This window comes from Plectrocnemia conspersa, unplaced genomic scaffold, assembly GCF_051122295.1.
Source record: "Plectrocnemia conspersa isolate PC_06_02 unplaced genomic scaffold, ASM5112229v1 ptg000011l, whole genome shotgun sequence".
NCBI classification, from domain to species: Eukaryota; Metazoa; Arthropoda; class Insecta; order Trichoptera; family Polycentropodidae; genus Plectrocnemia; species Plectrocnemia conspersa.
Window position 1 is genome coordinate 23,636,364 of NW_028277175.1, and position 12,551 is coordinate 23,648,914.

The 12,551-nt window shown below is 28.9% G+C and overlaps 2 protein-coding genes across 4 annotated transcripts; one reads left to right on the forward strand and one right to left on the reverse strand.

Annotated features, from left to right (window-relative positions):
• Positions 1-613: 613 nt before the first annotated feature.
• On the forward strand, positions 614-7,476 carry LOC148230043 (uncharacterized). 2 transcript variants are annotated; one of them, XM_088198269.1, is made up of 6 exons: positions 614-683; positions 1,265-1,432; positions 1,490-1,580; positions 1,795-1,913; positions 2,178-2,345; positions 7,141-7,476. In XM_088198269.1, exons 2-6 carry the CDS (start codon positions 1,297-1,299, stop codon positions 7,170-7,172), a joined length of 546 nt encoding a protein of 181 aa, XP_088054395.1. In that variant the 5' UTR covers positions 614-683; positions 1,265-1,296; the 3' UTR covers positions 7,173-7,476. The 2 variants fall into 2 exon arrangements, with proteins under 2 accessions (XP_088054395.1, XP_088054396.1); XM_088198270.1 differs by lacking the exons at positions 614-683; positions 7,141-7,476 and adding an exon at positions 1,152-1,195 and having other exon boundaries at positions 2,178-3,294.
• Positions 7,477-8,012: 536 nt separating this feature from the next.
• On the reverse strand, positions 8,013-10,835 carry LOC148230044 (calmodulin-like protein 4). Of its 2 annotated transcripts, XM_088198272.1 has the most exons (4): positions 10,702-10,835; positions 9,930-10,166; positions 8,659-8,766; positions 8,013-8,597 (listed from the first exon to the last, which is right to left on the reverse strand). In XM_088198272.1, the coding sequence occupies exons 1-4, from the start codon at positions 10,702-10,704 to the stop codon at positions 8,496-8,498; spliced, it is 450 nt and encodes a 149-aa protein (XP_088054398.1). In that variant the 5' UTR covers positions 10,705-10,835; the 3' UTR covers positions 8,013-8,495. The 2 variants fall into 2 exon arrangements, with proteins under 2 accessions (XP_088054398.1, XP_088054397.1); XM_088198271.1 differs by lacking the exon at positions 10,702-10,835 and having other exon boundaries at positions 9,930-10,193.
• Positions 10,836-12,551: the final 1,716 nt, after the last annotated feature.

Genomic DNA, 12,551 nt, shown 5'->3' on the forward strand with positions numbered 1-12,551 from the left:
AAAACAATCGTTATTGTTGTTAAAAATATAACGTTTATCTTATCATATAAATTACAAATTAGCTCTAGTATAATTATTCATTTCAATAATTGATAATTAGAATGGAAATTAAATAAAAATTTGATGGATATTGAATAAAGAATTTATCAATATTTATTATTTGTCTTAAATATTATAAAAAAAAGGCAATCCGTGCTTGTGTGATTGGCTACCAAAAATATGAGTTACTAAATCTTGAAAAGTAATTTTTCAACACCGTTCGTTGTGAGGGGGAGACTAGTTAAATGGGTTGAAGTACGAGTCGGTTCATAGTATTTTAATAGCACATCACAATTGAAATAATATATACGCTGTTACTGTTATGAGCTATATTATTAATCATAATAATAAAACGACTAATGAACGTAAAGGCATTTTAAAATATTGCAATAAAAAATGTTCCTCTTATTTATTTTACTTCGTAAAAATATAAGTTTTATTAAATTTATTAACAAAGATCATATTTTTGTTTAATAAGTAATATTTTACGTAATTTTAAATAAAACAATTGTAAATTATCGATTTAAATTATATTTAGTTACCCTCTCACGACATGGCTAAAACATCGCGTGTTAAGGCCTAAAATGCGCTAATAAAAACAGCTTCGTTTGACATTTATAAATTGAGTTATTTTAATACGCCAGGTAAGAGTTATATAAAATTGTAATTCCGCCGATTCGCTAATTATTAACATTCTTTCAATATTGTCAATTTAATATGTCAATGTTTAAAGCAAAATTACCACATTTTACATCAAAAAGATATACATAAATAAACCATTAGCCGCTATCAATTTAGCGATCGATTTATGTATGTAAATATTACCATAATACATTTAGATCATCGAAATATAATAAGTTAACCCCTCTACCATCAGTAAACTCTCAACTAATTCAATTAATATAACATAATCCTATTAGCTCATTAGCGACCAATAAACTAGTAGCACGGGTTAGTTTTAAACTTTGGCAACGATATTCAGTCGATTCGTACAAATTATAAAAGTAAACAGTGCGTGACTGCAAACGTCGTTTTATCCCACTTTTTTCTCTCGACTTTTGATCCCGTGCCAAAAAACTTGATATCTGTCGTTAAAATTGATTCAACAGAAATACACATCAACTCAGTGTAACGAACTTTCAGCTCGCTTTAAGACGTGATCAATCTATTTACGATGTACTTCAACACTGAAAACAAATTGTAATTATACTTTTATCTATTTCAGATGCTAAGAGTTTTATAATCAATTGCAACAAAATGGCAGTTCAGAATAAATTGTTGTATGCTTTCCGTGGATGGATTGCGTTCGTCGCTTTCATGGATTTGGGCACCGCTTTCAGGTCATACATTGAGCGCAGATCGTTTTTCGGTCACCATGACGAATATATAGATGGTGAGTTAACTGATAAATCATTTAATCTATTAAATATATAATACAAAATGCTTTCAGATGATTTCACTGTATCTAGAATGCTCGGTATGTATTCCGTCTTGAAGGCATTGGCATTGATACACTGTACGCTGTATATTCATTATAAACCGTAAGAATTCGTGGTTTAAAATACGATCAATAAAGAAGTACTCTGGTTGTTTTAAGAATGTATTACTTGCCTCGCTCAAAAGCACCTTTCAAATATTATTATTGTAAACAAAATATTTGTGTCACAAGAGATACATTCTTATATTAACCGTAGCATTTCTGCTGATTTTCAATTGGTTATTTATTAAAACATATCTTTAAAAATATTTTTTCAGAGTCGTCTCCATGGGTTATTGGTCTCTATCTTTGACCATAATTTTATATTGCAGTGAGGCTCTGTACTACCAATCGACAACGCTCAATTTCTATGTCATATTTCCTTGCATTTTAAATAGTCAGTACCTTTGTATTTTTTTATTTTATGTTGGACAAGTAAAACATCCATGGACTGATAAAAAAAGCGCAATCTCTAACTTTGTCAATCATATTGTATCATCTGTTTTTTCACATTTTAAGTAGATATTTAATGAAAAACTTAATTGTAAGTATATTTATGAAAATGCCAAGAAAAGAGATTGTGGTTCTTTAAATCATTACAGCGATTGTCCAATACTATACAATTTAAGTCAATTCAATATATTCTTCGGACTATTTTTAGTACTAACACTCGGCGGTCTGATCTATCTACCCGGCTACATCAATTTATGGGGAACCAACATCGGAGTGATAACCAACGGTTTATCTCATCACCACCATATCATGGACGACGACGAGAACAGCCTCCTACTTAGGCAACTTGGCCACCACTCCAGGCACAAGCGAACACGTAAACAAATTTGAATTTCAACCGTCAATCTGTCCGACGGTCTTCGTCGAGTAACGACTTGCATTTAGCCTCTCTACGACTGTTGAAAAGTATGACGGTCGCGGCATGTGATAGAAAGGAAACTTAGATAAAAAAATTACTGTATTGTATAATAATATAAAAAAAGATAGATTCGATACACTTAGATTCACGTCACCTATGCCATTTTTGTCAATAGACACTTAGATCATATTTGAGTCAAGTCAGTGTATAAGTTTATTGTTTTCATTTATTTAGAACTATTTATGATACTCGCTGTCCAACTAAATTCGTCCTTAAGGTTTATAATTAATTTGAGCATTCTTTTATTGAACCTAAAGACACTTTTCCTATGATAAATTAAAGATAAGTTGAACCTAGTAAGATAATAATTTAGACATTAAACTTCTCTGTCACTTTTATTTAAATATAAATAAATGATTTGAAATTTTTGATGATCAATTACGATAATCTGACCGATTTCCACTAAACTTTGCAGTAGGGTTTATAAAAAGTTTAATCTTAAAATCTTAACGTTTTTATTAAATTTTAAAAAAATGTTAAAAATAAAAGTACCTTATTAATTGATAATAGTTAAGTATGTATAATACATATTAAAAAATGTGAGAATCGGATTAGATGTCTGAAAAAAAAATAATACAGTCAAGAGTTTTGTAGGTGATTTGTAGTTGTTTTGAATAGGCTTTTGACAATGTATATGATATTTTGAACATCAATTTTTTTAATTATAAAAATTTAGTACTTTATAAGGCAATAACCTTATCTGCAATCAATATTATCAAAAAAATGGTCTTTTTGGATTTTTTTCTAAATAAAAATACATGCATGATTCTGCGAGAATTTAATAAAAATGTTTTGTATCATGTGGGTCGATTTAATAATGAATTAAATAACAAGAGCTATAAATTAATTGAGAAAATGTATTATATCATATTTCCATCTTAAAAAAAATTGTAATTCTGCATCAGCTCTATATCTTTTATTTCATAAGTGAATCTTATATTGGCATCAAATTACAGATAATTATTTTTAGTTATGTATGAACTTATAGACTGACTGAACTACCACGATAGTTGCTGCTGCGCCTTATAATCGAATAGCGAATATTTTTGAGATTGACACATTATATAGTGCTTCCTTTTATACAAGGAATTGTTGAATTATAATTTTGTTTGGTGTACTTTTCGTTCACATTATACATTCTAGTCATATTTAGGATAAATATTGTTGTTACAAAAGTTACAAAACGTAGTGAAAAACGTTTCTGTTGCATTACAATTTGTTATAAATTACCTTAAAGTGCAATTGATTCTAGAAACGCTGTTAAAAAATACCTGATTATTAGTATTTGCAATATTCATCAAAAAAAAAAATGTACGGAGAAAGTCAAGACTTGTCTCGATATTAAAAAAAATGAGGAGCTTCCTAATTCTTGATAATATTAGGATTTCAATTTTTATCTAATCTCTTAATTATTACTATAAATTAAATTAATTCATTTCAATTATATAACTATGATAATATAAATTGTCCTCTAATTAACGGACCTTATAAAATAATCATTCACAACTGGAATAGCCGGATAATGTGTATATAACAAAATCTGATTTAAATCATATTTTTGCTAACGATAATAATTATTGAAATTATATATAGTCATAAAACCATAAAAAAAAAATAACAGCGCTTCCATTTAAATGTACAATATTTTTGAAAAACATGTTTAATATATAAATGCGATAATTAGTTCTTGACTTTCTCGTTTTTGCTATCACCGTCCATATTAAAAAAGGCATCTGTACATAACCATGAATAATATAAGAACGTTTATATTCATGATCGGTATTAAAATAACGATAATTATTACAATTTTGCGTAAACGTACAAATCGCTTTTGCTTCGATAGTGATTGCAATTGACTATATATAATGTACAACTTGTTATTATTGTATTAATACAGAGGTTAAGGTTTATATATTAAAATTAGGTTGAGTAATAAGTCATCACTTTTTGTTGATCAATGCAGATAACGCTGATGAAATGGATAACAATGTGCTTCAAATTCTATCAGTATATAGAAAATATTAGCAATTTTTTTCTATGATATTCTCATAAATTAACCCTTAGGTTGCCGAAATCCAATGTATCAAAATTGCTGGATTTGACTTTATCATTGAAGAATCAGATATATTTGCTTCAAGTGAAAATAACATTTTTTCTGAACATATATTTTTTTATTATGTAATACACCAATATTTAGATAGTAATCCCAAAAGTCTCAGTAATCAATAGGTTAAGGAGCTTGAAGGCACTGTACCTAATATAATTGTAATTATATAAGGCACATATATAATCTACTTCCTTATGATAAAGATTATAAATAAAAAAATACAAATGCTAAAACTGGGTCAGTCTGCAAGGTGTCATGACGGAGTGCGTCAAAATTAGTACTACTGGTTTGAGTAAATAGCATTTAAAATATGTTCTTAGATTAATTTTCCATCTTCCAGGTTTAATACTTCAAATGCTGTGATATGAATCTCTAGTATTAGGTAACTCTCCGATAAGCACAGCTATCTGACTTTACACCCAACTGTCAATTACTCACAGTTACTGGATTTGATAGAGCCTCTAGTGTGCCCTTTTATCTATCTTGTTAAAATTCTCAGTTTTATTTTAAGCATAACTGAAAAACACGATGATTTAGTACTCAACGTATTTTAATAAGACATAAATTAACCCAAAAATATTTTTAGACAGATTGAGACATAAAAACGCCGTATTATCTTATCCTTACTATTGTAATTCATGGTATGAATCAACTGCTTTAAATGCTTTTTAAGCACTTGTTCCAAAAGAAAGATAATGTCTTTTTAATCCGATTGTCTTTTCAAGCCGTTTTTTTATCTATAAAAAAACAATACGATACTATTAATCGGACAATAGGGAGGCTACCTTTTGAATTTGGCCTTAATCACAAAAGTCTAGTCAATAAAAAGTTATTTATATATTTAATAAGTAAAATAGCATAGTGTGAATTATATATAATACATAATTTTATTAATAACGATAAATAGTAAAGTGACCAATTGATAACGTTTAAGACTAGTTATAGCCGAATGAGCTTTAACATATTAGTTATTAGGCCATTAAGACTATTGCCTCATGTACACGAAATTTTATAAAATTACCTAATATACTACTCATTTAAAAACACACATTTTATTATATAATCTCACACGCTCATATTATTTATAATTAATATATTAACATTATTATACGACACGTTTTTCGGTACTTGTTAGTTAGCACGGCGCCACGCTCAAAAATCACCATTGCTTCAAACCTAACCTAAACAAATTAACCATTATATTTGTTTAGGTTAGGTTTGGGTTTGAACAGCAAATAGACTATAAAATTTGATAACTATAAAATATTTTTATGTCCATTCCATATAAATTCATAAACGTGCAAATGATGATTAGCTAACGGGCGCATGCGCACAGCAGTGAGAACACGCTAGTCATGAAAAATACAGTGTGGAGCAACAACTAGTTGTTTTTGAACGTGAGCCATACTAACTAAAAAATACCCGTTTTTCTCATTATATATGGCCAAATATTATTATAGATTATTATTATTATTATGTACTAGACGTCGCAAATATGTTTGTAATTGTCGGAATGCAGATGAGTTTTTTATCCTGTTTTTAATCAATAGTCTATCTGCATTTTAACAAATCTGTCTTGGGTCCATAAATCTATGTAGATATAGTTACAATAGACTTTATAATGATTTCATATACGTAATTATTATGTACTTGTAGTTTTTGAATTGAAGCTCATTTTTATACTACATTTGAATGTAATGTTTTATTTTTGTTTTTTAGAGTTTTGTTTTTGATCTAATATATTTTATATAGTATTTAAGGTATGTATGTATATATAGAAAGATAAATCATTTTTTTTCATCTTAAAGCAATATTAGTAAAAGTTAACAAAATGTGTCGTTAGATTCCAAATTAGCCCAAGAAGAAGTCACTTTTTTTTGGCATACTAAATTTTTTTGCAGCTCGACTTGATATATACATTTATGGTAATCTAAAAATATCATCTCCTTTGACGCACACCAAGTTTTGGGATTAAATAGACGCAAAAAATAATTCAAAATCCTTTAGATTGGATTCCGACATTGAGTTTTACGACCTTGCAGATGAACATAATTCCTACCTTTACTGATGCCATACAATCTCAGACCATAATACTTTCACACCATGTTTGATTGTATGTAATCTCAAAAATAATCATAAAAAACAACATCCAAACTTGCCATTTTAATCTAACCATAATGATAAATTGCATTCCTAATATGTAATTATACAAACAAATGTCAATTCAAACTTTGTCAAGGATTGATCAGACTAAATGACTCCCAATCTTCAAGTGTCCAGTCTTGGGGTTATATATAAGTTTTACAACTTCCTTGATACTTCTACTCTGCAGCATTGATGACGTCTCTTATGGTAATAAAATGTCTGATTATTGCCAAATGAGACAACTACAAGATGGATCGAGGCTATAAAAAATATTTCTTTAACAACTTGTGTGCATGCTTTTTGGCGAATTGGATATCCAACGATACAAAAGTTTCGTGATAATTATGTTTTAATAGCAATAATTAGTGCAATCGAAATAAATAAATAGTTTCTCAGTATTGTTATGTGCCATAACAATGTTAACGATGAATTGTTTTATAGAGCCACGTATACCGGTGTCGAAATATCAGTGATAATGGACGTCAAAAGGCACAAGTCCAAAGAGTGATTTGCGATTGCATTTATTCGAAGAGAATTTTTGCTCACTTTTATACGAAACTAATTAAAGCAATATGAATGTGTATTTTAATACGATAAGTTTTATCTTGTGTGATTTTTACCATAAACTTAATTGGATTTGAGTCTTCCGTTAGCGAGGAAGCGAGTTGTCTATTATACTAACTTTTATCCAAAGTTGCATTATAATATTTATTGTTAACGCCATATGTAATTTTATGATAATTGATGATTTTTTCAATAAATGCACTGTTAACCATTTATAAATTGCTTTTATTTGTTTATGAGACATAACTTAGGATTCACCAGCTAAAAAGGTAAAACAAAGTTCATATCTCTAAGCAATCAACGAATATCACTTTGAAATAATTATGTGCAACAAATTAAATGATCAAAATTAAAATCAATTTGGGTCAGAATAAATATCAAATGGTAAAAATAAAATTAACATATGGTCAAAATAAAAATATAAATCGATCATGTAAATTTAAAAAAAATATAAAGTCAAAAAGATATGGAGAACTACAAACAAATTAGTAAACCATTTTCTAACTTGTTTTGGCATAGATAGTTCAGCACACATTTTACCACTTAATTAAAAAATTGTTCCATATGCTTTTGAAAACAATTGGACGATTTATTTTTTTCTTCTAATTTGAACAATTTTTCGCTGTTTTAACTTTCATAGTCATATTTTATGCTTGATTCTTGAGAATCTGGGTGACACCTTATTATTTTGAAGATCCATCAATTATTAGCATCCTTTATGAAGCTATGGTTTAATAATATAAATAATAACAGTTTATAGTAATAAATTTATTAATAATATTTTAAAGCATTCAACAATCAAGATTCCGTTACTTTAGATTAATAACCCATTTTTAATAATTACAAGTAATATTTACGCAGGTTAACTTATTTTAAGGTTAAGTTATTTTTTTATTAATAAATTATGTATTTTATAATTATACTTAAACATTGATTAATCATGTTTTTTATTGTGGTGAAATGTCGTGAGGTGAAATAACTTTGTGTTCAAGTGTCTTATAGTGAAATGTCTGGTCACCAATTTTCTTATGTTTATAAAAATATATTCTACATAATAAAAATAAGGTACTATAATATGTTAAGCGTGCCAGCGACTTCAATAAAAGTGCAACGATTCGGAATGTATCTTTGTAACTACATACACAGGTACAACTTTAATAAAAATACAACCTTAACTTATATCACCAAGTGGGGAATACTTTTGTTGGATAAAAATAAGGGATGAAGGGTAATCAATAATAATCGGGAACCGGAGCGCAAACAATTCTGACAAAATCTTCATAACGAACTGATCCGCCGTTGGAGACGTTAGCTTCTCGGAACACGTTGTCGACCTAAAGTTCATCAAATATTTACATCAAATAAATAATAACAAAAATAATAATTATTACTGACCTCTTTAGAAGATAATCCTTCACCAAACCTTTGCAGAAGAGTTCTCAATTGCGATGCAGGAATTACTCCTTTCTTAAGAGTATCGCTGGCTTTAAAAGCATCAATGACCTAAAAATACAAATATGTATTTATAAGGGCGAGTTAAAAAATAACCAAAGACATTACTCTAATGTTTTCAACCACCTTCATTTTTTTTTAAATGACCCAAAAGCGTCTGACACGGACCCACCTTTACTTATGTAGCAGTATAAAAATATGCAGCCATTGTAAAACATTTAAATTTAATACAAATTTAATTTTTAACAAAAAGATCATTTTATTGAGATATATGCTAATTTTTGAGATGAGAATTCATAAAATACAAATTTCCAAGTTAACTCGGGTATGGTCGGGAAGGAGTCGAATTGGCAGCAGTTATATAGTTTGAAAAATGGCAGTACGAATAAGGCATGCAAAATAAAGGTCAAGCAGTAGCTTAAAACGTAAGCCCCATATTCTTTGAAAGGGTGATACCCATAAAAATTCATCGAAATATGAAAGTTCAGTATGGTGACATGTGTCTGTTACTCCAACAAGTATACGAGCCGATTAGAAAATATCTAAACGCCAAGAGTTATAAATCAGATTAATACACCATCCAAGATGTTCTGCTGTTCCACAATATGTCTAAGATGGATATAATGTAAGCTGACTAAAATTGATAGAATGACGAATCGTGACAGTCAGGCATTTTTGCAGCTCTTGAAGCAGAAAATGATGGCTACCCAAAAGTATCTTAGGTTCACTATCACCAGCTGGAAACCGAGAGAGCGAACAAGAAATGCATTTCTTAAAATAAGAATAATCTTCACCGTGCAATCGAATCAAAAAGCATATATATTATACATATATCTGGTGAAAATATAACTTAAAAAAATACATATTCACTCTAACATTCATACGTTGCATACAAATAAATAATGATATATTTGTAAATGTTTTTACTATGTATGGAAAAGTTGAAATCATATAATTTTACTAGCACATTCCAGATTAATTATATTTTCGCTGGTAAAAATATATATCTACCGGTAAAAATATATTGGCAGTGGTCGTTTTTTTAATATTTGGATTTCTTTAAAATTCATAGTATTTCATTAAGTGACATGCATTTTTCTAGTCAAATTCAAGGGGGGTGCAAATTCCCCCCCCCCCTGACGTCCATTGACGTCCCTGAATATACAAAATCAAAAAACATACATATTAATTAATAAAATTATCAATCAACTGACTTCTTTAGGTAAATTTTCAGCTTGTGAATGAGCGTGCATAACTTCGAGAAAATCGGCGAAAGTCATGCGACCATTATTTCTTCTTAAATATCCGGCTAGTTCGGCTACCGTTGGCGATAAGCCTAAAGATCTCATCACGACGGTCAATTCGTCGAGGGACGTAATTTGACCGCTTCGAGCAAAGAGGTAGAAGCATTCTTTGAATTCATCGATATCCTGTTCTTTAAAATATCGGGCCTGAAACAACATGCAAAATTATCAATGTATAAATCAAACAGGAAACCACATCAACGCACTAAACCACAAACTCCATCTTACCAAATAGAAGTGATATGATATACGTATGTAGGTACGTATATAATTAAATTGGATAAATATAACATATGTTTACTGTAAAAATATGTATACAATAAGCTGATTTTCTATGTATACAATAAGCCTTAATATATAGAATATGACGAAAATAGATACATTATCTTATCTATATAAATAATATAAGGAACATAAAAGCAAAATGTTCCTAATACGTCACAAATACAAAACTCAAGTCAAGTGTGAGCAATAAGAATAAAATAAAGTATGTTTTAAGTTTACTTCAAATCATTATTATTATCTTATTGTCCAAGGCCTGATAACGGTGCTATTTATTTTGACACACCTTTCGCTATAAATGTTATGGGAAAAACCCACTTCTGCTAATGCGTCAAATGGCATACTTAATCTTTAGGTTATATTAAAGTTGAAAAGTATGTATTGTAGGGTGAAAACTTACCATGTTGTCGAGGGGAAACTTCCGGGAAGCGCCCAAAGTTAGTCAGCTAACTTATATGGATAGAGTGTATTGCTAGTGGACAAAAATAATGACGTTTAAAACTTGCTAGAAAAATTCCATACATAAAAAAAAACATTTATTATACTAGAAAAATATAAATTTATTTTGAATGAAATAATAAAATATACACATTTAAATAAATTATAAAATCAATCTTAGATTCGGCTAAATAATACATAAAAAAATATTTTTTTATACTTTTGAATTAAGTAAATAAAACACTTGAGTTTAATTATAAGTAGGGAATAATAATTTAGTCTAAGGTAAAGTATAAAGATTTAAAAACCTGAGAAGCAAAATAAACATTAAGATAAATTCAAAATTAAATTTATCTAGCGAGTTACTTAGCTACTTTTCGTATTTTTATTATTTTTTATATCAACCAGGGACGAAGCCTAGATTTGTAAATTAGAGGAAGGGGTTAAATTGCAAAAAATTACCTTAAATAAAAAATACGTACAAGTATATATTCTCCATATTTTTCTACAACTATTCTACACATGCTATTATTTTTGATATCTGATTCGAAAAATAACGCATTTTTAGAAGCAATTAATTATTTAATGTCTATTTTGTAAAAAAAAATCCGCATAATAACTGTTTGAGATTTAAATAGATAATAATCATTTGGAGCAATGTCTGAAAAATACAGTAGGTAAAATAGGTGGTCCCAAGAAAATTCATTGATTTTTTTCTATTCTCTTCTTTGATACATAATGGCGAGCAATGTCTTGGTGTGAAATTATCCTTCTTAAAAAGACTCCTTTAAACAAAGAAATCTTTTTATTGTCTGAGTCGCTTTTAAAAGAATTAGCTGAGCACACTATGTGTCTGTCATCATTTTCAGGGACGTCATTTGAGGGGTGCAAGATGGGTTATTTGTCCCCCTTTGAATTTGGGCAGAAAATGCATATCATTTAATGAAATCGAAGTATTAAAAAACGACCACTGCCTGGAAATGCTAAAAAACGTTTTAAAATAATTTAAAAACAGAAATTATCGGGTTATCTCTCAAGAAAAATCTAAAAAAACGTTTGAATCTATCTCAAAAATATTTTTAAAACATGTAAACAGTAAAATCATATCGGAATGTCATTGTGCGTGATAGATCATTTGGCAAACTCTTGACGGTAAAACAATGCAGACATTTGCTTCTTTACGATCTTTATTATTGTGTTCGTACACTAACGTGACAATATGTGTTATGCTTAATCGCTGTATATTATTTTGAACGCTCAAGATGATGATGAATTGTCAATAAAGGTGTTCCTAGCAATGAATAGTAATATATTTATATATAAAGTTATTTAACTGTCGAGAGACGGAAATATTTTTAATCGAATAAGACCAAGCTATGCCTTTTTGTCATTGTTTATGCACGCACACAAACGCATTTCTTACTCAGACCCGACGACGTTAGACACGCGCAGTTTCCCAAACGTTCGCAATAAAACACAATATATTTTTTTATTTATTTTTTTACAAATGATAATATTAAAAAATAAATGATGAATAATAGATCTATAAAGACTAAACCTAAATTATTTAAAATAAAGCATACATCTATAAACATATAACATTGGACAAGCGTATATCGTATGAACAGTAGTTATGTCAAGGCTAGGTATTTACATTGTAAATCTTCCGTTGCAACGTGACAGGCGTTAGTCAATACATCAAAACAGAGTAAACAGTAAATGATGAGACACAATACTGAAATCAAAGCCTGTAAATAAGTTACATATATTTTAATAATTATATGCTATTATGATAGCCATTGCAGCTTACAA